The sequence below is a fragment of the Orcinus orca genome, chromosome 3 (genome assembly GCF_937001465.1).
Source record: "Orcinus orca chromosome 3, mOrcOrc1.1, whole genome shotgun sequence".
NCBI lineage: Eukaryota > Metazoa > Chordata > Mammalia > Artiodactyla > Delphinidae > Orcinus > Orcinus orca.
The window spans coordinates 10,249,763-10,276,489 of NC_064561.1; the positions used below are offsets into that span (position 1 = coordinate 10,249,763).

The following is a 26,727-nucleotide window of genomic DNA, read 5'->3' on the forward strand; positions in this document are numbered from 1 at the left end:
TATTTCAATGCCTGAACATGAAAATAGATCAACATATATGTTTGCTAAAGGAATTTCTGGTGCAGTAATAAACTCCTAATTAACTCCTTTTTACCTGTCGGAAAAGAAGCCATTTTCTATGAGCCCCAAATAATGAGAGTGTAGGAGCAGTGGGTCCTTACTTGTCAACTGGGTTGAGTGTGGAAGAACTTGAGAAGAACTTGTCACTGTTCCCAAACCAACACTCTCTGTCATTCTGGTATCCGTAATGGGTGGTAAAGATGTCCTGACTGGCTGCGTCCAAGTCTGCAAAGTACTGGCTGTAACCAAGGGTAATGCAGCAGTGCTTTGGCTCTCTGCCTCAAGGTTGGTGTCTACTATTCTTGGGGTAGCTGGTGAGGAAGTAATCCAATGGGGGAGTGGGCTGGTTGAAGAATCAGTGGTATGGAAGGTCAAAGAGGGGAATGGTATTGAAGCTGAAGAAGGTAGACTCTCTGCAGTGGTGGGCATAGTAGCATCCCCAGGGCCTGATTCTGTCCTAGAAAATGGACTAACTGAAATGGCACCTGGAACTCCAGATGTAGCAAAGGAAGCCATGGCCTCTGACAAAGAAGGTGTTAGTGTGTTATTAGCAAAAATGGTTTCAGCTGAAGACAGCATATCTGTGCTTAGGTAACGTGTATTTTCTGATACAGGCATAGAAAGATTGGATTCTGGGACAGTTATGCCAGCAGACCTTGTAATGGAGAGAGAAGTGTAAAAGCGTGTGACTGTTTCCACTGGAATGTCAGTATACTGTGTAGACAGAGGCTGATCTGGTGCTGATACTTTCACAGAAGACGTAGCATCAGTCCTGGGACCCTTCAAGCCATGAGTGGACAGAGGCGATGAAGGTGTGTTTGTGAGTGTGCTTGAGCTGGAATCCAAGGCTATTCTTGTCTCCTTCAGTCTAGGAGTCAGATGGGAAAGTGTCTTCGTCTCAAAGGAGGAACGCATTGATGAGGAAGGAGTGGTCTCATACACGGAGGAAGCAGTACCCATAGGATATGTGGTGCTGGAGGACTCAGGAAAAAATGGGACAGAGGAACTTAGTTCGTGTCCAGAAATGCTGGAACCCACAGTACTCATTATTGTGTATAGGGGAGGAAGAATTTTTGCTGTATCTATGGAGAATTCAGAGGTGGAAATTATCTCAACTGTGGGACTACTCAAAGTTGGAGGTAACGTGGTCACTGCTACCAAGGTTGTACCCAATCTGTCTTCGGTCTTCCCCAGACCACGGGTGAGAACTGAGGTCACAGGTGTAGGAGAGGAGGGGCTCCTCCCTGATAATGTGGATGGCTCAGGGGAGGGTGTTCTCATGGTAGGTACAATCACTGTGGAAGATGGAGAGCCAGTTTCTATCACAGAGGCAGGGCTTGGCCAAGACACATCCTCGGGACCTCTGCTGCTGAGAGTGGTCATCTCTGGGTGTGTAAAACTCTGAGTCACAGTCGAGTGAATCTCTGCCCCTGAGGTGTTGGGTGTAGTGCCCAAGGTGAGTGGGTCCTCTGATGTAGCTTCAGTGGGACCAGTTTGGGTTGTCATGGTCACTTCTGCAGATTCTGTCATCACCGAAGAGGCAGAGGGCCAGGTGATGGTTCCTGCAGGGAAGTCTGGCGACATCGTGGACTGAACAAGGCCAGGGATGGACGTGCTGCTAGGGGAGATCAGTTCTGTCCTAGAGATCTCAGTAGTCGTATCAGTGGGTACTTTGGAAAGGACGCCGATTTTCTCTGTGGCTGAGCGGTCCTGCTGGACGGTGCTTGTGTTCCTCAGTTCAGGAGTCAGAGACGATATGGAGTCTAGCTCAAACACTGTAGTTTCTAAAGAGTGAGGCACTGATGTGCTAACACGGGTGTCCCTAGAGTTGGAAGGAATAAGCATTGGAAACGTGACATTGGATGGCTCCGAGTCAGCTGGGGCAGATGAATGTGTTTCATGTCCAGAGCTTTTGTTGGCCCCATTGATCCCAGCTGTGTTTCTGGAGGGCTGAATTGCATCTGTACCTGTGGAGGCTTCAGAGGTGGACAGTATCTCAATCCTGGGGCTCATCTCACCTGAAGGTGAACTGGACACAGGTTCCACACTTGTACCCAATGTGTCTTTGGTCTTCCCCAGACCACGAGTGAGCAGTGAGGTCACAGGTGTAGGAGAGGAGGGGCTCCTCCCTGTTAATGTGGATGGCTCAGGGGAGGGTGTTGTCCTGGTAGGTACAGTCACTGGGGAGGTTGGAGAGCCAGTTTCTTTCACAGAGGCAGGGCTTGGCCAAGACACATCCTCGGGACCTCTGCTGCTGAGAGTGGTCATCTCTGTGTGCATAAAACTCTGAGTCACAGTCGAGTGAGTCTCTGCCCCTGTGGTATTACTTGTAGCGCCCAAGGTAAGTGGGTCCTGTGAAGTAGCCTCAATGGGACCTGTTTGGGTGGTCATGGTCACTTCTGCAGATTCTGTTGGCACAGGGGAGGCAGAGGGCCTGGTGATCAGGCCTTCAGGGATGTCTGGCGACATCGTGGACTGAACAGGGCCAGCGATGGACGTGCTGCTAGAGGAGTTGGGTTCGGTCCTAGAGACCTCAGTAGTCATATCAGTGGGTACTTTGGAAAGTACGGCGATTTTCTCTGTGGCTGAGCTGTTCTGCTGGACAGTGCTGGTGTTCCTCAGTTCAGGAGTCAGAGAGGATGTGGAGTCTAGCTCAAACATTGTAGTTTCTAAAGAGTGAGGCATTGATGTGGAAACACTGGTCTCCGTACGGGTGGAAGGAGTAAGCATTGGAGACGTGACATTGGATGGCTCTGAGTCAGCTGGGGCAGAGGAATGTGCTTCATGCCCAGAATTTATTTTGGCCCCGTGGGTCCCAGCTTTGTTTTTGGAGGGCTGAATTGCATCTGTACCTGTGGAGGCTTCAGAGGTGGACAGTATCTCCTTGGTCGTGCTGATCTCACTTGAAGGTGAACTGGATACAGGTTCCACACTTGTACCCAATGTGTCTTTGGTCTTCCCCAGACCACGAGTGAGAAGTGAGGTCTCAGGGGTAGGAGAGGAGGGGCTCCTCCCTGGTAATGTGGTTGGCTCAGGAGAGGGTGTTGTCATGGCAGGTGCAGTCCCTGGGGAGGATGGAGAGCCAGTTTCTTTCACAGAGGCAGGGCTTGGCCAAAACCCATCCTCGGCACCTCTGCTGCTGAGAGTGGTCATCTCTGGGTGCGTAAAACTCTGAGTCACAGTCGAGTGAATCTCCGCCCCTGAGGTGTTGGTTGTAGTGCCCAAGGTAAGTGGGTCCTGTGATGTAGCCTCAGTGGGACCAGTTTGGGTTGTCATGGTCACTTCTGCAGATTCTGTCATCACCGAAGAGGCAGAGGGCCAGGTGATGGTTCCTGCAGGGAAGTCTGGCGACATCGTGGACTGAACAAGGCCAGGGATGGACGTGCTGCTAGGGGAGATCAGTTCTGTCCTAGAGATCTCAGTAGTCGTATCAGTGGGTACTTTGGAAAGGACGCCGATTTTCTCTGTGGCTGAGCGGTCCTGCTGGACGGTGCTTGTGTTCCTCAGTTCAGGAGTCAGAGAGGATATGGAGTCTAGCTCAAACACTGTAGTTTCTAAAGAGTGAGGCACTGATGTGCTAACACGGGTGTCCCTAGAGTTGGAAGGAATAAGCATTGGAAACGTGACATTGGATGGCTCCGAGTCAGCTGGGGCAGACGAATGTGTTTCATGTCCAGAGCTTTTGTTGGCCCCATTGATCCCAGCTGTGTTTCTGGAGGGCTGAATTGCATCTGTACCTGTGGAGGCTTCAGAGGTGGACAGTATCTCAATCCTGGGGCTCATCTCACCTGAAGGTGAACTGGACACAGGTTCCACACTTGTACCCAATGTGTCTTTGGTCTTCCCCAGACCACGAGTGAGCAGTGAGGTCACAGGTGTAGGAGAGGAGGGGCTCCTCCCTGTTAATGTGGATGGCTCAGGGGAGGGTGTTGTCCTGGTAGGTACAGTCACTGGGGAGGTTGGAGAGCCAGTTTCTTTCACAGAGGCAGGGCTTGGCCAAGACACATCCTCGGGACCTCTGCTGCTGAGAGTGGTCATCTCTGTGTGCATAAAACTCTGAGTCACAGTCGAGTGAGTCTCTGCCCCTGTGGTATTACTTGTAGTGCCCAAGGTAAGTGGGTCCTGTGAAGTAGCCTCAATGGGACCTGTTTGGGTGGTCATGGTCACTTCTGCAGATTCTGTTGGCACAGGGGAGGCAGAGGGCCTGGTGATCAGGCCTTCAGGGATGTCTGGCGACATCGTGGACTGAACAGGGCCAGCGATGGACGTGCTGCTAGAGGAGTTGGGTTCGGTCCTAGAGACCTCAGTAGTCATATCAGTGGGTACTTTGGAAAGTACGGCGATTTTCTCTGTGGCTGAGCTGTTCTGCTGGACAGTGCTGGTGTTCCTCAGTTCAGGAGTCAGAGAGGATGTGGAGTCTAGCTCAAACATTGTAGTTTCTAAAGAGTGAGGCATTGATGTGGAAACACTGGTCTCCGTACGGGTGGAAGGAGTAAGCATTGGAGACGTGACATTGGATGGCTCTGAGTCAGCTGGGGCAGAGGAATGTGCTTCATGCCCAGAATTTATTTTGGCCCCGTGGGTCCCAGCTTTGTTTTTGGAGGGCTGAATTGCATCTGTACCTGTGGAGGCTTCAGAGGTGGACAGTATCTCCTTGGTCGTGCTGATCTCACTTGAAGGTGAACTGGATACAGGTTCCACACTTGTACCCAATGTGTCTTTGGTCTTCCCCAGACCACGAGTGAGAAGTGAGGTCTCAGGGGTAGGAGAGGAGGGGCTCCTCCCTGGTAATGTGGTTGGCTCAGGAGAGGGTGTTGTCATGGCAGGTGCAGTCCCTGGGGAGGATGGAGAGCCAGTTTCTTTCACAGAGGCAGGGCTTGGCCAAAACCCATCCTCGGCACCTCTGCTGCTGAGAGTGGTCATCTCTGGGTGCGTAAAACTCTGAGTCACAGTCGAGTGAATCTCCGCCCCTGAGGTGTTGGTTGTAGTGCCCAAGGTAAGTGGGTCCTGTGATGTAGCCTCAGTGGGACCAGTTTGGGTTGTCATGGTCACTTCTGCAGATTCTGTCATCACCGAAGAGGCAGAGGGCCAGGTGATGGTTCCTGCAGGGAAGTCTGGCGACATCGTGGACTGAACAAGGCCAGGGATGGACGTGCTGCTAGGGGAGATCAGTTCTGTCCTAGAGATCTCAGTAGTCGTATCAGTGGGTACTTTGGAAAGGACGCCGATTTTCTCTGTGGCTGAGCGGTCCTGCTGGACGGTGCTTGTGTTCCTCAGTTCAGGAGTCAGAGAGGATATGGAGTCTAGCTCAAACACTGTAGTTTCTAAAGAGTGAGGCACTGATGTGCTAACACGGGTGTCCCTAGAGTTGGAAGGAATAAGCATTGGAAACGTGACATTGGATGGCTCCGAGTCAGCTGGGGCAGACGAATGTGTTTCATGTCCAGAGCTTTTGTTGGCCCCATTGATCCCAGCTGTGTTTCTGGAGGGCTGAATTGCATCTGTACCTGTGGAGGCTTCAGAGGTGGACAGTATCTCAATCCTGGGGCTCATCTCACCTGAAGGTGAACTGGACACAGGTTCCACACTTGTACCCAATGTGTCTTTGGTCTTCCCCAGACCACGAGTGAGCAGTGAGGTCACAGGTGTAGGAGAGGAGGGGCTCCTCCCTGTTAATGTGGATGGCTCAGGGGAGGGTGTTGTCCTGGTAGGTACAGTCACTGGGGAGGTTGGAGAGCCAGTTTCTTTCACAGAGGCAGGGCTTGGCCAAGACACATCCTCGGGACCTCTGCTGCTGAGAGTGGTCATCTCTGTGTGCATAAAACTCTGAGTCACAGTCGAGTGAGTCTCTGCCCCTGTGGTATTACTTGTAGTGCCCAAGGTAAGTGGGTCCTGTGAAGTAGCCTCAATGGGACCTGTTTGGGTGGTCATGGTCACTTCTGCAGATTCTGTTGGCACAGGGGAGGCAGAGGGCCTGGTGATCAGGCCTTCAGGGATGTCTGGCGACATCGTGGACTGAACAGGGCCAGCGATGGACGTGCTGCTAGAGGAGTTGGGTTCGGTCCTAGAGACCTCAGTAGTCATATCAGTGGGTACTTTGGAAAGTACGGCGATTTTCTCTGTGGCTGAGCTGTTCTGCTGGACAGTGCTGGTGTTCCTCAGTTCAGGAGTCAGAGAGGATGTGGAGTCTAGCTCAAACATTGTAGTTTCTAAAGAGTGAGGCATTGATGTGGAAACACTGGTCTCCGTACGGGTGGAAGGAGTAAGCATTGGAGACGTGACATTGGATGGCTCTGAGTCAGCTGGGGCAGAGGAATGTGCTTCATGCCCAGAATTTATTTTGGCCCCGTGGGTCCCAGCTTTGTTTTTGGAGGGCTGAATTGCATCTGTACCTGTGGAGGCTTCAGAGGTGGACAGTATCTCCTTGGTCGTGCTGATCTCACTTGAAGGTGAACTGGATACAGGTTCCACACTTGTACCCAATGTGTCTTTGGTCTTCCCCAGACCACGAGTGAGAAGTGAGGTCTCAGGGGTAGGAGAGGAGGGGCTCCTCCCTGGTAATGTGGTTGGCTCAGGAGAGGGTGTTGTCATGGCAGGTGCAGTCCCTGGGGAGGATGGAGAGCCAGTTTCTTTCACAGAGGCAGGGCTTGGCCAAAACCCATCCTCGGCACCTCTGCTGCTGAGAGTGGTCATCTCTGGGTGCGTAAAACTCTGAGTCACAGTCGAGTGAATCTCCGCCCCTGAGGTGTTGGTTGTAGTGCCCAAGGTAAGTGGGTCCTGTGATGTAGCCTCAGTGGGACCAGTTTGGGTTGTCATGGTCACTTCTGCAGATTCTGTCATCACCGAAGAGGCAGAGGGCCAGGTGATGGTTCCTGCAGGGAAGTCTGGCGACATCGTGGACTGAACAAGGCCAGGGATGGACGTGCTGCTAGGGGAGATCAGTTCTGTCCTAGAGATCTCAGTAGTCGTATCAGTGGGTACTTTGGAAAGGACGCCAATTTTCTCTGTGGCTGAGCGGTCCTGCTGGACGGTGCTTGTGTTCCTCAGTTCAGGAGTCAGAGAGGATATGGAGTCTAGCTCAAACACTGTAGTTTCTAAAGAGTGAGGCACTGATGTGCTAACACGGGTGTCCCTAGAGTTGGAAGGAATAAGCATTGGAAACGTGACATTGGATGGCTCCGAGTCAGCTGGGGCAGACGAATGTGTTTCATGTCCAGAGCTTTTGTTGGCCCCATTGATCCCAGCTGTGTTTCTGGAGGGCTGAATTGCATCTGTACCTGTGGAGGCTTCAGAGGTGGACAGTATCTCAATCCTGGGGCTCATCTCACCTGAAGGTGAACTGGACACAGGTTCCACACTTGTAACCAATGTGTCTTTGGTCTTCCCCAGACCACGAGTGAGAAGTGAGGTCTCAGGGGTAGGAGAGGAGGGGCTCCTCCCTGCTAATGTGGATGGCTCAGGGGAAGGTTTTGTCATGGCAGATACAATCACTGGGGAAGATGGAGAGCCAGTCTCTATCACAGAGGCAGGGCTTGGCCAAGACACATCCTCGGGACCTCTGCTGCTGAGAGTGGACATCTCTGTGTGCGTGAAACTCTGAGTCACAGTCGAGTGGATCTCTGCCCCTGAGGTGTTGGTTGTAGTGTCCAAGGTAAGTGGGTCCTGTGAAGTAGCCTCAATGAGACCTGTTTGGGTGGTCATGGTGACTTCTGCAGATTCTGTTGGCACAGGAGAGGCAGAGGGCCCGGTGATGATGCCTGCAGGAATGTCTGGCGACCACGTGTACTGAACAGGGCCAGGTATGGACGTGCTGCTAGGGGACATCGGTTCGGTCCTAGAGTTCTCAATAGTCGTATCAGTGGGTACTTTGGAAGGGACGGCGATTTTCTCTGTGGCTGTGCTGTTCTGCTGGACGGTGCTGGGCTTCCTCAGTGGAGGAGTCAGAGAGGATGTGGAGTGTATCTCAAACATTGTAGTTTCTAAAGAGTGAGGCATTGATGTAGAAACACTGGTGTCCCTAGAGGGGGAAGGAGTAACCATTGGGGACGTGACATTCGATGGCTCTGATTCAGCTGGGGCAGAGGAATGTGCTTCATGTCCAGAAATTGTGTTGGCCCGGTGGGTCCCAGCTGTGTTTTTGGAGGGCTGAATTGCATCTGTACTTGTGGAGGCTTCAGAGGTGGACAGTATCTCAATGGTGGTGCTCATCTCACTTGAAGGTGAACTGGACACAGGTTCCACACTTGTACCCAATGTGTCTCTGGTTTTCCGCAGACCACGGTTGAGAAGTGAGGTCACAGGAGTAGGAGAGGAGGGGCTTCTCCCTGGTAATGTGGATGGCTCAGGGGAGGGTGTTGTCCTGGTAGGTACAGTCACTGGGGAAGATGGAGAGCCAGTCTCTATCACAGAGGCAGGGCTTGGCCAAGACACATCCTCGGGACCTCTGCTGCTGAGAGTGGTCATCTCTGGGTGCGTAAAACTCTGAGTCACAGTGGAGTGAATCTCCGCCCCTGAGGTGTTGGCTGTAGTGCCCAAGGTAAGTGGGTCCTGTGATGTAGCCTTAATGGGACCAGTTTGGGTTGTCATGGTCACTTCTGCAGATTCTGTCGTCACCGAAGAAGCAGAGGGCCAGGTGATGGTTCCTGCAGGGAAGTCTGGCGACATCGCGGACTGAACAAGGCCAGGGATGGACGTGCTGCTAGAGGAGATCAGTTCTGTCCTAGAGATCTCAGTAGTCGTATCAGTGGGTACTTTGGAAAGGACGCCGATTTTCTCTGTGGCTGAGCGGTCCTGCTGGACGGTGCTTGTGTTCCTCAGTTCAGGAGTCAGAGAGGATATGGAGTCTAGCTCAAACACTGTAGTTTCTAAAGAGTGAGGCACTGATGTGCTAACACGGGTGTCCCTAGAGTTGGAAGGAATAAGCATTGGAAACGTGACATTGGATGGCTCCGAGTCAGCTGGGGCAGACGAATGTGTTTCATGTCCAGAGCTTTTGTTGGCCCCATTGATCCCAGCTGTGTTTCTGGAGGGCTGAATTGCATCTGTACCTGTGGAGGCTTCAGAGGTGGACAGTATCTCAATCCTGGGGCTCATCTCACCTGAAGGTGAACTGGACACAGGTTCCACACTTGTAACCAATGTGTCTTTGGTCTTCCCCAGACCACGAGTGAGAAGTGAGGTCTCAGGGGTAGGAGAGGAGGGGCTCCTCCCTGCTAATGTGGATGGCTCAGGGGAAGGTTTTGTCATGGCAGATACAATCACTGGGGAAGATGGAGAGCCAGTCTCTATCACAGAGGCAGGGCTTGGCCAAGACACATCCTCGGGACCTCTGCTGCTGAGAGTGGACATCTCTGTGTGCGTGAAACTCTGAGTCACAGTCGAGTGGATCTCTGCCCCTGAGGTGTTGGTTGTAGTGTCCAAGGTAAGTGGGTCCTGTGAAGTAGCCTCAATGAGACCTGTTTGGGTGGTCATGGTGACTTCTGCAGATTCTGTTGGCACAGGGGAGGCAGAGGGCCTGGTGATCAGGCCTTCAGGGATGTCTGGCGACATCGTGGACTGAACAGGGCCAGCGATGGACGTGCTGCTAGAGGAGTTGGGTTCGGTCCTAGAGATCTCAGTAGTCATATCAGTGGGTACTTTGGAAAGTACGGCGATTTTCTCTGTGGCTGAGCTGTTCTGCTGGACAGTGCTGGTGTTCCTCAGTTCAGGAGTCAGAGAGGATGCGGAGTCTAGCTCAAACATTGTAGTTTCTAAAGAGTGAGGCATTGATGTGGAAACACTGGTCTCCGTACGGGTGGAAGGAGTAACCATTGGGGACGTGACATTCGATGGCTCTGATTCAGCTGGGGCAGAGGAATGTGCTTCATGCCCAGAATTTATATTGGCCCTGTGGGTCCCAGCTTTGTTTTTGGAGGGCTGAATTGCATCTGTACTTGTGGAGGCTTCAGATGTGGACAGTATCTCCTTGGTCGTGCTGATCTCACTTGAAGGTGAACTGGACACAGGTTCTACACTTGTACCCAATGTGTCTTTGGTCTTCCCCAGACCACGAGTGAGAAGTGAGGTCTCAGGGGTAGGAGAGGAGGGGCTCCTCCCTGGTAATGTGGTTGGCTCAGGAGAGGGTGTTGTCATGGCAGGTGCAGTCACTGGGGAGGATGGAGAGCCAGTTTCTTTCACAGAGGCAGGGCTTGGCCAAAACCCATCCTCGGCACCTCTGCTGCTGAGAGTGGTCATCTCTGGGTGTGTAAAACTCTGAGTCACAGTGGAGTGAATCTCTGCCCCTGAGGTGTTGGCTGTAGTGCCCAAGGTAAGTGGGTCCTGTGATGTAGCCTCAGTGGGACCAGTTTGGGTTGTCATGGTCACTTCTGCAGATTCTGTCATCACCGAAGAGGCAGAGGGCCAGGTGATGGTTCCTGCAGGGAAGTCTGGCGACATCGTGGACTGAACAAGGCCAGGGATGGACGTGCTGCTAGAGGAGATCAGTTCTGTCCTAGAGATCTCAGTAGTCGTATCAGTGGGTACTTTGGAAAGGACGCCGATTTTCTCTGTGGCTGAGCGGTCCTGCTGGACGGTGCTTGTGTTCCTCAGTTCAGGAGTCAGAGAGGATATGGAGTCTAGCTCAAACACTGTAGTTTCTAAAGAGTGAGGCACTGATGTGGTGACACGGGTGTCCCTAGAGTTGGAAGGAATAAGCATTGGAAACGTGACATTGGATGGCTCCGAGTCAGCTGCGGCAGACGAATGTGTTTCATGTCCAGAGCTTTCGTTGGCCCCATTGATCCCACCTGTGTTTTTGGAGGGCTGAATTGCATCTGTACCTGTGGAGGCTTCAGAGGTGGACAGTATCTCAATGGTGGTGCTCATCTCACTTGAAGGTGAACTGGACACAGGTTCCACACTTGTACCCAATGTGTCTCTGGTTTTCCGCAGACCACGGTTGAGAAGTGAGGTCACAGGAGTAGGAGAGGAGGGGCTTCTCCCTGGTAATGTGGATGGCTCAGGGGAGGGTGTTGTCCTGGTAGGTACAGTCACTGGGGAAGATGGAGAGCCAGTCTGTATCACAGAGGCAGGGCTTGGCACAGACACATCTTCGGGACCTCTGCTGCTGAGAGTGGTCCTCTCTGGGTGCATAAAACTCTGAGTCACAGTCGAGTGAATCTCTGCCCCTGTGGTATTAGTTGTAGCGCCCAAGGTAAGTGGGTCGTGTGAAGTAGCCTCAATGGGACCTGTTTGGGTGGTCATGGTCACTTCTGCAGATTCTGTCGTCACAGGAGAGGCCGAGGGCCTGGTGATCAGGCCTTCAGGGATGTCTGGCGACATCGTGGACTGAACAGGGCCAGCGATGGACGTGCTGCTAGAGGAGTTGGGTTCGGTCCTAGAGATCTCAGTAGTCGTATCAGTGGGTACTTTGGAAAGGACGCCGATTTTCTCTGTGGCTGAGCTGTTCTGCTGGACGGTGCTTGTGTTCCTCAGTTCAGGAGTCAGAGAGGATATGGAGTCTAGCTCAAACACTGTAGTTTCTAAAGAGTGAGGCACTGATGTGCTAACACGGGTGTCCCTAGAGTTGGAAGGAATAAGCATTGGAAACGTGACATTGGATGGCTCCGAGTCAGCTGGGGCCGACGAATGTGTTTCATGTCCAGAGCTTTCGTTGGCCCCATTGATCCCACCTGTGTTTTTGGAGGGCTGAATTGCATCTGTACCTGTGGAGGCTTCAGAGGTGGACAGTATCTCAGTGGTGGTGCTCATCTCAGTTGAAGGTGAACTGGGCACAGGTTCCACACTTGTATCCAATGTGTCTCTGGTTTTCCGCAGACCACGGGTGAGAAGTGAGGTCACAGAAGTAGGAGAGGAGGGGCTTCTCCTTAGTAATTTGGGTGGCTCAGGGGAGGGTGTTGTCATGGCAGGTACAGTCACTGGGGAAGATGGAGAGCCAGTCTCTATCACAGAGGCAGGGCTTGGCCAAGACACATCCTCGGGACCTCTGCTGCTGAGAGTGGACATCTCTGGGTGCGTAAAACTCTGAGTCACAGTTGAGTGGATCTCTGCCCTTGAGGTGTTGGTTGTAGTGTCCAAGGTAAGTGGGTCCTGTGATGTCGGCTCAATGGGACCTGTTTGGGTGGTCATGGTGACTTCTGCAGATTCTGTTGGCACAGGAGAGGCAGAGGGCCCGGTGATGATGCCTGCAGGAATGTCTGGCGACAACGTGTACTGAACAGGGCCAGGGAAGGACGTGCTGCTAGGGGAGATCGGGTCGGTCCTAGAGTTCTCAATAGTCGTCGTATCAGTGGGTACTTTGGAAGGGACGGCGATTTTCTCTGTGGCTGTGCTGTTCTGCTGGACGGTGCTGGGCTTCCTCAGTGGAGGAGTCAGAGAGGATGTGGAGTCTAGCTCAAACACTGTAGTTTCTAAAGAGTGAGGCACTGATGTGGTGACACGGGTGTCCCTAGAGGGGGAAGGAGTAACCATTGGGGACGTGACATTCGATGGCTCTGATTCAGCTGGGGCAGAGGAATGTGCTTCATGTCCAGAAATTGTGTTGGCCCAGTGGGTCCCAGCTGTGTTTTTGGAGGGCTGAATTGCATCTGTACCTGTGGAGGCTTCAGAGGTGGACAGTATCTCAATCCTGGGGCTCATCTCACCTGAAGGTGAACTGGACACAGGTTCCACACTTGTACCCAATGTGTCTCTGATTTTCCGCAGACCACGGGTGAGAAGTGAGGTCACAGGAGTAGGAGAGGAGGGGGTTCTCCCTGGTAATGTGGATGGCTCAGGGGAGGGTGTTGTCCTGGTAGGTACAGTCACTGGGGAAGATGGAGAGCCAGTCTGTATCACAGAGGCAGGGCTTGGCACAGACACATCTTCGGGACCTCTGCTGCTGAGAGTGGTCCTCTCTGGGTGCATAAAACTCTGAGTCACAGTGGAGTGAATCTCCGCCCCTGAGGTGTTGGCTGTAGTGCCCAAGGTAAGTGGGTCCTCTGAAGTAGCTTCAATGGGACCTGTTTGGGTGGTCATGGTCACTTCTGCAGATTCTGTCGTCACAGGAGAGGCAGAGGGCCTGGTGATCAGGCCTGCAGGGATGTCTGGCGACATCGTGGACTGAACAGGGCCAGCGATGGACGTGCTGCTAGGGGAGATCAGTTCTCTCCTAGAGATCTCAGTAGTCGTATCAGTGGGTACTTTGGAAAGGACGCCGATTTTCTCTGTGGCTGAGCTGTTCTGCTGGACGGTGCTTGTGTTCCTCAGTTCAGGAGTCAGAGAGGATATGGAGTCTAGCTCAAACACTGTAGTTTCTAAAGAGTGAGGCACTGATGTGCTAACACGGGTGTCCCTAGAGTTGGAAGGAATAAGCATTGGAAACGTGACATTGGATGGCTCCGAGTCAGCTGGGGCAGACGAATGTGTTTCATGTCCAGAGCTTTTGTTGGCCCCATTGATCCCAGCTGTGTTTCTGGAGGGCTGAATTGCATCTGTACCTGTGGAGGCTTCAGAGGTGGACAGTATCTCAATCCTGGGGCTCATCTCACCTGAAGGTGAACTGGACACAGGTTCCACACTTGTAACCAATGTGTCTTTGGTCTTCCCCAGACCACGAGTGAGAAGTGAGGTCTCAGGGGTAGGAGAGGAGGGGCTCCTCCCTGCTAATGTGGATGGCTCAGGGGAAGGTTTTGTCATGGCAGATACAATCACTGGGGAAGATGGAGAGCCAGTCTCTATCACAGAGGCAGGGCTTGGCCAAGACACATCCTCGGGACCTCTGCTGCTGAGAGTGGACATCTCTGTGTGCGTGAAACTCTGAGTCACAGTCGAGTGGATCTCTGCCCCTGAGGTGTTGGTTGTAGTGTCCAAGGTAAGTGGGTCCTGTGAAGTAGCCTCAATGAGACCTGTTTGGGTGGTCATGGTGACTTCTGCAGATTCTGTTGGCACAGGGGAGGCAGAGGGCCTGGTGATCAGGCCTTCAGGGATGTCTGGCGACATCGTGGACTGAACAGGGCCAGCGATGGACGTGCTGCTAGAGGAGTTGGGTTCGGTCCTAGAGATCTCAGTAGTCATATCAGTGGGTACTTTGGAAAGTACGGCGATTTTCTCTGTGGCTGAGCTGTTCTGCTGGACAGTGCTGGTGTTCCTCAGTTCAGGAGTCAGAGAGGATGCGGAGTCTAGCTCAAACATTGTAGTTTCTAAAGAGTGAGGCATTGATGTGGAAACACTGGTCTCCGTACGGGTGGAAGGAGTAACCATTGGGGACGTGACATTCGATGGCTCTGATTCAGCTGGGGCAGAGGAATGTGCTTCATGCCCAGAATTTATATTGGCCCTGTGGGTCCCAGCTTTGTTTTTGGAGGGCTGAATTGCATCTGTACTTGTGGAGGCTTCAGATGTGGACAGTATCTCCTTGGTCGTGCTGATCTCACTTGAAGGTGAACTGGACACAGGTTCTACACTTGTACCCAATGTGTCTTTGGTCTTCCCCAGACCACGAGTGAGAAGTGAGGTCTCAGGGGTAGGAGAGGAGGGGCTCCTCCCTGGTAATGTGGTTGGCTCAGGAGAGGGTGTTGTCATGGCAGGTGCAGTCACTGGGGAGGATGGAGAGCCAGTTTCTTTCACAGAGGCAGGGCTTGGCCAAAACCCATCCTCGGCACCTCTGCTGCTGAGAGTGGTCATCTCTGGGTGTGTAAAACTCTGAGTCACAGTGGAGTGAATCTCTGCCCCTGAGGTGTTGGCTGTAGTGCCCAAGGTAAGTGGGTCCTGTGATGTAGCCTCAGTGGGACCAGTTTGGGTTGTCATGGTCACTTCTGCAGATTCTGTCATCACCGAAGAGGCAGAGGGCCAGGTGATGGTTCCTGCAGGGAAGTCTGGCGACATCGTGGACTGAACAAGGCCAGGGATGGACGTGCTGCTAGAGGAGATCAGTTCTGTCCTAGAGATCTCAGTAGTCGTATCAGTGGGTACTTTGGAAAGGACGCCGATTTTCTCTGTGGCTGAGCGGTCCTGCTGGACGGTGCTTGTGTTCCTCAGTTCAGGAGTCAGAGAGGATATGGAGTCTAGCTCAAACACTGTAGTTTCTAAAGAGTGAGGCACTGATGTGGTGACACGGGTGTCCCTAGAGTTGGAAGGAATAAGCATTGGAAACGTGACATTGGATGGCTCCGAGTCAGCTGCGGCAGACGAATGTGTTTCATGTCCAGAGCTTTCGTTGGCCCCATTGATCCCACCTGTGTTTTTGGAGGGCTGAATTGCATCTGTACCTGTGGAGGCTTCAGAGGTGGACAGTATCTCAATGGTGGTGCTCATCTCACTTGAAGGTGAACTGGACACAGGTTCCACACTTGTACCCAATGTGTCTCTGGTTTTCCGCAGACCACGGTTGAGAAGTGAGGTCACAGGAGTAGGAGAGGAGGGGCTTCTCCCTGGTAATGTGGATGGCTCAGGGGAGGGTGTTGTCCTGGTAGGTACAGTCACTGGGGAAGATGGAGAGCCAGTCTGTATCACAGAGGCAGGGCTTGGCACAGACACATCTTCGGGACCTCTGCTGCTGAGAGTGGTCCTCTCTGGGTGCATAAAACTCTGAGTCACAGTCGAGTGAATCTCTGCCCCTGTGGTATTAGTTGTAGCGCCCAAGGTAAGTGGGTCGTGTGAAGTAGCCTCAATGGGACCTGTTTGGGTGGTCATGGTCACTTCTGCAGATTCTGTCGTCACAGGAGAGGCCGAGGGCCTGGTGATCAGGCCTTCAGGGATGTCTGGCGACATCGTGGACTGAACAGGGCCAGCGATGGACGTGCTGCTAGAGGAGTTGGGTTCGGTCCTAGAGATCTCAGTAGTCGTATCAGTGGGTACTTTGGAAAGGACGCCGATTTTCTCTGTGGCTGAGCTGTTCTGCTGGACGGTGCTTGTGTTCCTCAGTTCAGGAGTCAGAGAGGATATGGAGTCTAGCTCAAACACTGTAGTTTCTAAAGAGTGAGGCACTGATGTGCTAACACGGGTGTCCCTAGAGTTGGAAGGAATAAGCATTGGAAACGTGACATTGGATGGCTCCGAGTCAGCTGGGGCCGACGAATGTGTTTCATGTCCAGAGCTTTCGTTGGCCCCATTGATCCCACCTGTGTTTTTGGAGGGCTGAATTGCATCTGTACCTGTGGAGGCTTCAGAGGTGGACAGTATCTCAGTGGTGGTGCTCATCTCAGTTGAAGGTGAACTGGGCACAGGTTCCACACTTGTATCCAATGTGTCTCTGGTTTTCCGCAGACCACGGGTGAGAAGTGAGGTCACAGAAGTAGGAGAGGAGGGGCTTCTCCTTAGTAATTTGGGTGGCTCAGGGGAGGGTGTTGTCATGGCAGGTACAGTCACTGGGGAAGATGGAGAGCCAGTCTCTATCACAGAGGCAGGGCTTGGCCAAGACACATCCTCGGGACCTCTGCTGCTGAGAGTGGACATCTCTGGGTGCGTAAAACTCTGAGTCACAGTTGAGTGGATCTCTGCCCTTGAGGTGTTGGTTGTAGTGTCCAAGGTAAGTGGGTCCTGTGATGTCGGCTCAATGGGACCTGTTTGGGTGGTCATGGTGACTTCTGCAGATTCTGTTGGCACAGGAGAGGCAGAGGGCCCGGTGATGATGCCTGCAGGAATGTCTGGCGACAACGTGTACTGAACAGGGCCAGGGAAGGACGTGCTGCTAGGGGAGATCGGGTCGGTCCTAGAGTTCTCAATAGTCGTCGTATCAGTGGGTACTTTGGAAGGGACGGCGATTTTCTCTGTGGCTGTGCTGTTCTGCTGGACGGTGCTGGGCTTCCTCAGTGGAGGAGTCAGAGAGGATGTGGAGTGTATCTCAAACATTGTAGTTTCTAAAGAGTGAGGCATTGATGTAGAAACACTGGTGTCCCTAGAGGGGGAAGGAGTAACCATTGGGGACGTGACATTCGATGGCTCTGATTCAGCTGGGGCAGAGGAATGTGCTTCATGTCCAGAAATTGTGTTGGCCCAGTGGGTCCCAGCTGTGTTTTTGGAGGGCTGAATTGCATCTGTACCTGTGGAGGCTTCAGAGGTGGACAGTATCTCAATCCTGGGGCTCATCTCACCTGAAGGTGAACTGGACACAGGTTCCACACTTGTACCCAATGTGTCTCTGATTTTCCGCAGACCACGGGTGAGAAGTGAGGTCACAGGAGTAGGAGAGGAGGGGGTTCTCCCTGGTAATGTGGATGGCTCAGGGGAGGGTGTTGTCCTGGTAGGTACAGTCACTGGGGAAGATGGAGAGCCAGTCTGTATCACAGAGGCAGGGCTTGGCACAGACACATCTTCGGGACCTCTGCTGCTGAGAGTGGTCCTCTCTGGGTGCATAAAACTCTGAGTCACAGTGGAGTGAATCTCCGCCCCTGAGGTGTTGGCTGTAGTGCCCAAGGTAAGTGGGTCCTCTGAAGTAGCTTCAATGGGACCTGTTTGGGTGGTCATGGTCACTTCTGCAGATTCTGTCGTCACAGGAGAGGCAGAGGGCCTGGTGATCAGGCCTGCAGGGATGTCTGGCGACATCGTGGACTGAACAGGGCCAGCGATGGACGTGCTGCTAGGGGAGATCAGTTCTCTCCTAGAGATCTCAGTAGTCGTATCAGTGGGTACTTTGGAAAGGACGCCGATTTTCTCTGTGGCTGAGCTGTTCTGCTGGACGGTGCTTGTGTTCCTCAGTTCAGGAGTCAGAGAGGATATGGAGTCTAGCTCAAACACTGTAGTTTCTAAAGAGTGAGGCACTGATGTGCTAACACGGGTGTCCCTAGAGTTGGAAGGAATAAGCATTGGAAACGTGACATTGGATGGCTCCGAGTCAGCTGGGGCAGATGAATGTGTTTCATGTCCAGAGCTTTCGTTGGCCCCATTGATCCCACCTGTGTTTTTGGAGGGCTGAATTGCATCTGTACCTGTGGAGGCTTCAGAGGTGGACAGTATCTCAGTGGTGGTGCTCATCTCAGTTGAAGGTGAACTGGACACAGGTTCCACACTTGTATCCAATGTGTCTCTGGTTTTCCGCAGACCACGGGTGAGAAGTGAGGTCACAGAAGTAGGAGAGGAGGGGCTTCTCCTTAGTAATTTGGGTGGCTCAGGGGAGGGTGTTGTCATGGCAGGTACAGTCACTGGGGAAGATGGAGAGCCAGTCTCTATCACAGAGGCAGGGCTTGGCCAAGACACATCCTCGGGACCTCTGCTGCTGAGAGTGGTCCTCTCTGGGTGCGTAAAACTCAGAGTCACAGTGGAGTGAATCTCCGCCCCTGAGGTGTTGGCTGTAGTGCCCAAGGTAAGTGGGTCCTGTGATGTCGGCTCAATGGGACCTGTTTGGGTGGTCATGGTGACTTCTGCAGATTCTGTTGGCACAGGAGAGGCAGAGGGCCCGGTGATGATGCCTGCAGGAATGTCTGGCGACCACGTGTACTGAACAGGGCCAGGGATGGACGTGCTGCTAGGGGAGATCGGGTCGGTCCTAGAGTTCTCAATAGTCGTCGTATCAGTGGGTACTTTGGAAGGGACGGCGATTTTCTCTGTGGCTGTGCTGTTCTGCTGGACGGTGCTGGGCTTCCTCAGTGGAGGAGTCAGAGAGGATGTGGAGTGTATCTCAAACATTGTAGTTTCTAAAGAGTGAGGCATTGATGTAGAAACACTGGTGTCCCTAGAGGGGGAAGGAGTAACCATTGGGGACGTGACATTCGATGGCTCTGATTCAGCTGGGGCAGAGGAATGTGCTTCATGTCCAGAAATTGTGTTGGCCCGGTGGGTCCCAGCTGTGTTTTTGGAGGGCTGAATTGCATCTGTACCTGTGGTGGCTTCAGAGGTGGACAGTATCTCAATCCTGGGGCTCATCTCACCTGAAGGTGAACTGGACACAGGTTCCACACTTGTACCCAATGTGTCTCTGATTTTCCGCAGACCACGGGTGAGAAGTGAGGTCACAGGAGTAGGAGAGGAGGGGGTTCTCCCTGGTAATGTGGATGGCTCAGGGGAGGGTGTTGTCCTGGTAGGTACAGTCACTGGGGAAGATGGAGAGCCAGTCTGTATCACAGAGGCAGGGCTTGGCACAGACACATCTTCGGGACCTCTGCTGCTGAGAGTGGTCCTCTCTGGGTGCGTAAAACTCTGAGTCACAGTGGAGTGAATCTCCGCCCCTGAGGTGTTGGCTGTAGTGCCCAAGGTAAGTGGGTCCTCTGAAGTAGCTTCAATGGGACCTGTTTGGGTGGTCATGGTCACTTCTGCAGATTCTGTCGTCACAGGAGAGGCAGAGGGCCTGGTGATCAGGCCTGCAGGGATGTCTGGCGACATCGTGGACTGAACAGGGCCAGCGATGGACGTGCTGCTAGGGGAGATCAGTTCTCTCCTAGAGATCTCAGTAGTCGTATCAGTGGGTACTTTGGAAAGGACGCCGATTTTCTCTGTGGCTGAGCGGTCCTGCTGGACGGTGCTTGTGTTCCTCAGTTCAGGAGTCAGAGAGGATATGGAGTCTAGCTCAAACACTGTAGTTTCTAAAGAGTGAGGCACTGATGTGCTAACACGGGTGTCCCTAGAGTTGGAAGGAATAAGCATTGGAAACGTGACATTGGATGGCTCCGAGTCAGCTGGGGCAGATGAATGTGTTTCATGTCCAGAGCTTTCGTTGGCCCCATTGATCCCACCTGTGTTTTTGGAGGGCTGAATTGCATCTGTACCTGTGGAGGCTTCAGAGGTGGACAGTATCTCAGTGGTGGTGCTCATCTCAGTTGAAGGTGAACTGGGCACAGGTTCCACACTTGTATCCAATGTGTCTCTGGTTTTCCGCAGACCACGGGTGAGAAGTGAGGTCACAGAAGTAGGAGAGGAGGGGCTTCTCCTTAGTAATTTGGGTGGCTCAGGGGAGGGTGTTGTCATGGCAGGTACAGTCACTGGGGAAGATGGAGAGCCAGTCTCTATCACAGAGGCAGGGCTTGGCCAAGACACATCCTCGGGACCTCTGCTGCTGAGAGTGGTCCTCTCTGGGTGCGTAAAACTCAGAGTCACAGTGGAGTGAATCTCCGCCCCTGAGGTGTTGGCTGTAGTGCCCAAGGTAAGTGGGTCCTGTGATGTCGGCTCAATGGGACCTGTTTGGGTGGTCATGGTGACTTCTGCAGATTCTGTTGGCACAGGAGAGGCAGAGGGCCCGGTGATGATGCCTGCAGGAATGTCTGGCGACCACGTGTACTGAACAGGGCCAGGGATGGACGTGCTGCTAGGGGAGATCGGGTCGGTCCTAGAGTTCTCAATAGTCGTCGTATCAGTGGGTACTTTGGAAGGGACAGCGATTTTCTCTGTGGCTGTGCTGTTCTGCTGGACGGTGCTGGGCTTCCTCAGTGGAGGAGTCAGAGAGGATGTGGAGTGTATCTCAAACATTGTAGTTTCTAAAGAGTGAGGCATTGATGTAGAAACACTGGTGTCCCTAGAGGGGGAAGGAGTAACCATTGGGGACGTGACATTCGATGGCTCTGATTCAGCTGGGGCAGAGGAATGTGCTTCATGTCCAGAAATTGTGTTGGCCCGGTGGGTCCCAGCTGTGTTTTTGGAGGGCTGAATTGCATCTGTACCTGTGGTGGCTTCAGAGTTGGACAGTATCTCAATCCTGGGGCTCATCTCACCTGAAGGTGAACTGGACACAGGTTCCACACTTGTACCCAATGTGTCTCTGATTTTCCGCAGACCACGGGTGAGAAGTGAGGTCACAGGAGTAGGAGAGGAGGGGGTTCTCCCTGGTAATGTGGATGGCTCAGGGGAGGGTGTTGTCCTGGTAGGTACAGTCACTGGGGAAGATGGAGAGCCAGTCTGTATCACAGAGGCAGGGCTTGGCACAGACACATCTTCGGGACCTCTGCTGCTGAGAGTGGTCCTCTCTGGGTGCATAAAACTCTGAGTCACAGTGGAGTGAATCTCCGCCCCTGAGGTGTTGGCTGTAGTGCCCAAGGTAAGTGGGTCCTCTGAAGTAGCTTCAATGGGACCTGTTTGGGTGGTCATGGTCACTTCTGCAGATTCTGTCGTCACAGGAGAGGCAGAGGGCCTGGTGATCAGGCCTGCAGGGATGTCTGGCGACATCGTGGACTGAACAGGGCCAGCGATGGACGTGCTGCTAGGGGAGATCAGTTCTCTCCTAGAGATCTCAGTAGTCGTATCAGTGGGTACTTTGGAAAGGACGCCGATTTTCTCTGTGGCTGAGCTGTTCTGCTGGACGGTGCTTGTGTTCCTCAGTTCAGGAGTCAGAGAGGATATGGAGTCTAGCTCAAACACTGTAGTTTCTAAAGAGTGAGGCACTGATGTGCTAACACGGGTGTCCCTAGAGTTGGAAGGAATAAGCATTGGAAACGTGACATTGGATGGCTCCGAGTCAGCTGGGGCAGATGAATGTGTTTCATGTCCAGAGCTTTCGTTGGCCCCATTGATCCCACCTGTGTTTTTGGAGGGCTGAATTGCATCTGTACCTGTGGAGGCTTCAGAGGTGGACAGTATCTCAGTGGTGGTGCTCATCTCAGTTGAAGGTGAACTGGGCACAGGTTCCACACTTGTATCCAATGTGTCTCTGGTTTTCCGCAGACCACGGGTGAGAAGTGAGGTCACAGAAGTAGGAGAGGAGGGGCTTCTCCTTAGTAATTTGGGTGGCTCAGGGGAGGGTGTTGTCATGGCAGGTACAGTCACTGGGGAAGATGGAGAGCCAGTCTCTATCACAGAGGCAGGGCTTGGCCAAGACACATCCTCGGGACCTCTGCTGCTGAGAGTGGTCCTCTCTGGGTGCGTAAAACTCAGAGTCACAGTGGAGTGAATCTCCGCCCCTGAGGTGTTGGCTGTAGTGCCCAAGGTAAGTGGGTCCTGTGATGTCGGCTCAATGGGACCTGTTTGGGTGGTCATGGTGACTTCTGCAGATTCTGTTGGCACAGGAGAGGCAGAGGGCCCGGTGATGATGCCTGCAGGAATGTCTGGCGACCACGTGTACTGAACAGGGCCAGGGATGGACGTGCTGCTAGGGGAGATCGGGTCGGTCCTAGAGTTCTCAATAGTCGTCGTATCAGTGGGTACTTTGGAAGGGACGGCGATTTTCTCTGTGGCTGTGCTGTTCTGCTGGACGGTGCTGGGCTTCCTCAGTGGAGGAGTCAGAGAGGATGTGGAGTGTATCTCAAACATTGTAGTTTCTAAAGAGTGAGGCATTGATGTAGAAACACTGGTGTCCCTAGAGGGGGAAGGAGTAACCATTGGGGACGTGACATTCGATGGCTCTGATTCAGCTGGGGCAGAGGAATGTGCTTCATGTCCAGAAATTGTGTTGGCCCGGTGGGTCCCAGCTGTGTTTTTGGAGGGCTGAATTGCATCTGTACCTGTGGAGGCTTCAGAGGTGGACAGTATCTCAATGGTGGTGCTCATCTCACTTGAAGGTGAACTGGACACAGGTTCCACACTTGTACCCAATGTGTCTTTGGTCTTCCCCAGACCACGAGTGAGCAGTGAAGTCACAGGTGTAGGAGAGGAGGGGCTCCTCCCTGGTAATGTGGATGGCTCAGGGGAGGGTGTTGTCCTGGCAGGTACAATTACTGGGGAGGTTGGAGAGCCAGTTTCTTTCACAGAGGCAGGGCTTGGCCAAGACACATCCTCGGGACCTCTACTGCTGCGAGTGGTCATCTCTGAGTGTGTAGAACTCTGAGTCACAGTCGAATGAGTCCCTGCCCCAGAGACCTTGGTCAATATGTCCAAGGTAAGTGTGTCCTGTGATGTAACCCCTGGGGGACCTGTTTGGGTGGTGATGGTCATTCCCGAAGATTCTGTCATGAACATGGATATAGAGCCGCTGGTTCTGCTTTCTATAGGTGTGTTTGGAGAAGTTTTGAAGTGAGCAGGGCTTGGGATAGATTTCCTGCTGGAGGAGGTAACTTGTGTCCTGGTGACCTCAGTAGTAGCATCATTTGTGGACACATTGGAAATGACAGTGCTTGTCTCTGTAGCAGAGCTGGTCTCCTGGTAGGTACTTGTCTCCCTAAGTCCAGTATTCAGAGAGGATACTGACTCTCTCTCAATCTTTATAGTCTCAGATGAGCCAGACATTGATGTGGGGGCAGTAGTGTCCCACATGGTAGAGGAGGTAACCACTGAAGATTTAGCTTTGGGTGGCTGTGTGGGGGCCAGGACAGGAGAATGTGATTCATGTTCACAACTGGTAGTCTCTACATGTGTCATTGCTGTGTTTGTGGAAGGATGAATTGCTTCTATATCTGTGGTGACAAACATCTCATCTGAGCTACTCCTCAAATTTGGGGGTAAACTGGTATCAGTTTCCAAACTCGTCCTCAACATGTCTCTGGTCTTCCCCAAGCCGAAGTTCTCAGGCAAGAGACCTGAGGTCACAGGTAGAGTAGAGGAGGTACTTTGCCCTTGTGATGTCAACAAAACATGAGAAGATGAGGTTGTGTCGGGGATAGGTGCTAGGGAAGAGGAAGAGGTGGTTTCTCCCAGAGAGGGAGGGTTTGTCCATGACACACCTTCAGGACCTTTGCTCGTTTGAGTGGTTATCTTTGACTGTGGAAATCCCTGAGTCACAGCCAAGTAAGTCCCTGACAAGGAGGCTGTGGCTAATGTGTCCATGGTAGGTGCACCCAGCAATGTAGTCCCAGAAGGACCTGTTTGCATGGTGATGGTCATTCTTTCAGAATCTGTTATGTCAGGGAAGGTAGAGGGCCTGGTGATGTCTGATGACCTTGTGGACTGAGCTAGATCTGGGCTGGAAATTCTGTCAGAGGTAGTGACTTCTGTCCCGGACACCCTAGTAATAGCAAAAGAACTTAGGGAATGGACACTGCTTATCTCTGCGGTTGAGTTGGTATCCATGTAAATACTGGACTCCCTCAGTTCAGTGGTCAGGGGGTAATCAAGCTCTCTTCCAGCCCTTGTGGATTCTGGCCAGGTAGTTGCTGATGTGGAAACAATGGTATTCAGCATGATGGAGGTAGTATTCATTGGATATGTGCCCATGGATGACTCTGAGTGGGCTGGGACAGTGGAATGAAGATCATGTTCAGAATTTGAGGGCCATACTGTTGTATCTACTGTGTTTGTAGATGGGTAAATTGTCTCTTTGTCTGTGGTAGGTTCAGAAGTGGCTATTCTCTCATATGTGCCATTTTTCCAATTTGGAGATGAAGTTGTCCCAGATTCCAAGCTTATGCCCAGTATATCTGTGGTCTTTAATAAGCCTGGGGAGTCAGTAACCTCCTTGATGGTCCCTCCTGAGACAGAAGAGACATTTATCACCTCAGTGTTCAGAGATGTGCTTGAGCTTGATTCTTCTTCCCTCATCCAGGAATGAGATGTAGCTCTTGCCTCTGTTGTAGGAGTCCTTATCCCATTCACCCGGGGAGTTGGATATGGAGTTCTTACTGTATATGGGATTAAGTCCAGAGTTGTTGTTTCTGGTCTAGACATATACCCTGGATCTGCAGAAGCTGTGATGTGAAGCTGGGTAGAACTCTGCTCTACTTCTTTGCTGGCAAGATCTGGCCTCCCTGATAAAGTGACTTTAGAGCTATTTACCATTGTAACAGGTGTGACCTCACTTGTAATGTCCTCTGTGGAGGAGGGCAGCTGTGAGGTAGTTGGGCTGATCATTTTCTCCAAAGGGAGCTCTGAAGGAGTTGTAACCTCCTGAAGAACTGAGGTAGAGGTTATGGGTGATGACACAGAACTCCCAGTGGCCCAGTCAAGAGTGGACAGAGAATCAGGCAGAGGAGTGGATGGGAGGATCTTTGGGATAGTCTTTGTCTTTGGATGGTCCATAGAAGCCATTGAAACATGCAAGCCTTCTGTTTCTCTTCTACTGGGAGTCCAACTTGTGCTTAAAATGTCAGGAACCGAGGTGCTCATCCTCTCGACACCAGAAGTTGAGATGGGCATAGATGCAGTTGTGTCTAAAGGACTCAATGTCCTTACACTTGTGCTGGCCTCTGTCTTTTCAGCTGAAGCAAAGGAGGATGGGATGGCTAGGCTGGTTCCATTGACAGTCACAAGGCCATGGGGGGTAGACACAGAGCCCGATTCAGTGCTTGACGCTATGGATGAAGTTGTGCTCATTGCAGAAATTGCTTTAGGAGAACCTGTGACTTCCAAGATTGAAGCCATGTCTGTGATAGTCGTGGGGCCTGATGTTGGGGCAGGAGCAGCTGTGGATGACCAGGTGGGTGGGTGCTGTAGGGCAGATGTGCTGGTCTCTGTAGCCAGGGTGCTGTCCATGGTGCTCACACTTCCTTTTGGGCCGGGCATGGTAGTCAGGACTGAATTGGTTTCCATAGTGGTGATCGTGGTGGTGACAAGTGGAGTGGGAGCTATGGTTACCTCCATGTTGCTCACTCCTGCAGGATATGAGGTCTGTGATAGTTGCCCAAGAGTAGAGGCAACATCACTATTTACTACACTTGTGATGGTTGCCAGTGTCGTAGACCCCACGGATGGGAATGTGACAGATGGTGAAGAGCTCATTTTTCCTCCTGAGGCATTGGTGATGCTGGTAATGTCTTGGCTTTCAGAGGTCAGAGATGCTAATGTGGTTTGTTCTACGGAGGTTTTATGCAATGTGTCTTTGGCCTCAGGGGATTTATCAAGAATCAGGTTACTCCCAGTTGTCTGCTCTGACCATGGGCTAGCAGATGAATAAGCCTCACTCACAGATACACTTGCCTGTTGTTCATCTGTCATTGTATCTTTACTCAGAACAGTGGAAGGAATGACTGTGATGTTGACCCTTGTCTTGGTTATAAATTCAGATTTATCTGTCACTGAGCTCATTGTTACCATCTGGGTTGTCACAGAGTCCGGGATGTCCACAGAGTCTTCAGGACCAGTGGAAGATGTGTTCAGAGAGACATGTGTGTCCACGGTGGTCCCTCCAGTGGAGCCAAGCCACATGGATAAATTCATTCCAGTTGTCCTTGGAATCAGATTTGGGCTTGTTTGTGGACCAGTCCCTATGTTGCCTTTAGGATTTGACTCCCGGGAGACAGAGGACACTGTGCCCAATGACTTTTTGGTCCCTTCTGGAGTCCCAAGATGGGGGTTGGTCCCAACCTCAGATTGGGAGAGTGAGACCCATTCTGTAGTTGCTGTCCCTTTTGTTGGTGACTTGGCTGGTGTCATGGATCCTGTGGGCAGGTGAGAGAGGCTGATGCCGCTACTCTCTATGGCTGTGGACTGAAGTGTGACTGGTTCCACTGTGGTCTTCATAGGGACAGTTGCTGTTGAAGTATTCCAAGAATTTCCCAGAGTGTACTTCATTTCTGGGCTGGTGCTGGGCTCCTTGGAGCTTATGATTTTGAAGGCTGTAGCCATTTCTGGGCTTCTTGTGGACATACCTGTGATTGGAAAGTGAATTGGTAGGAGATATGCAAAAGGTACAGGAGTCCTGATTGACAGTATCATTTGTTCCTTCCTGTGATTTCAACTCAAACTATTTCCTATTTCTCCAGAAAAGAAAATGTTAACCCTCTCATACCACATTTCAAGACTCTGGACACCAGGGAACATACTGACCATCCCCAAAGATGGATCAAAGTGTTAGGGTTAGTGGGGTGAGGGCTTTGACCCTGTTGTTTACTCAGAAGAAATTGTTACCTGGAACTCAGTGTACTACATACCCTACAAAGAAGGGCTCTTTGTACAAGGAAGGAT

The 26,727-nt window shown here is 52.2% G+C and overlaps 1 protein-coding gene across 1 annotated transcript in view; it reads right to left on the reverse strand.

Moving 5' to 3' along the window:
• LOC101279162 (mucin-16) overlaps positions 1 to 26,409 on the reverse strand; it is a 65,735-nt gene extending 39,326 nt beyond the window's left edge. Inside the window, 5 exon segments of the mRNA XM_049707350.1 lie at positions 162 to 12,170; positions 13,059 to 17,780; positions 18,903 to 19,064; positions 19,737 to 20,675; positions 22,398 to 26,409. Coding sequence (XP_049563307.1) covers positions 162 to 12,170; positions 13,059 to 17,780; positions 18,903 to 19,064; positions 19,737 to 20,675; positions 22,398 to 26,409 — 21,844 coding nt within the window.
• Between the last annotated feature and the right edge of the window lie 318 nt (positions 26,410 to 26,727).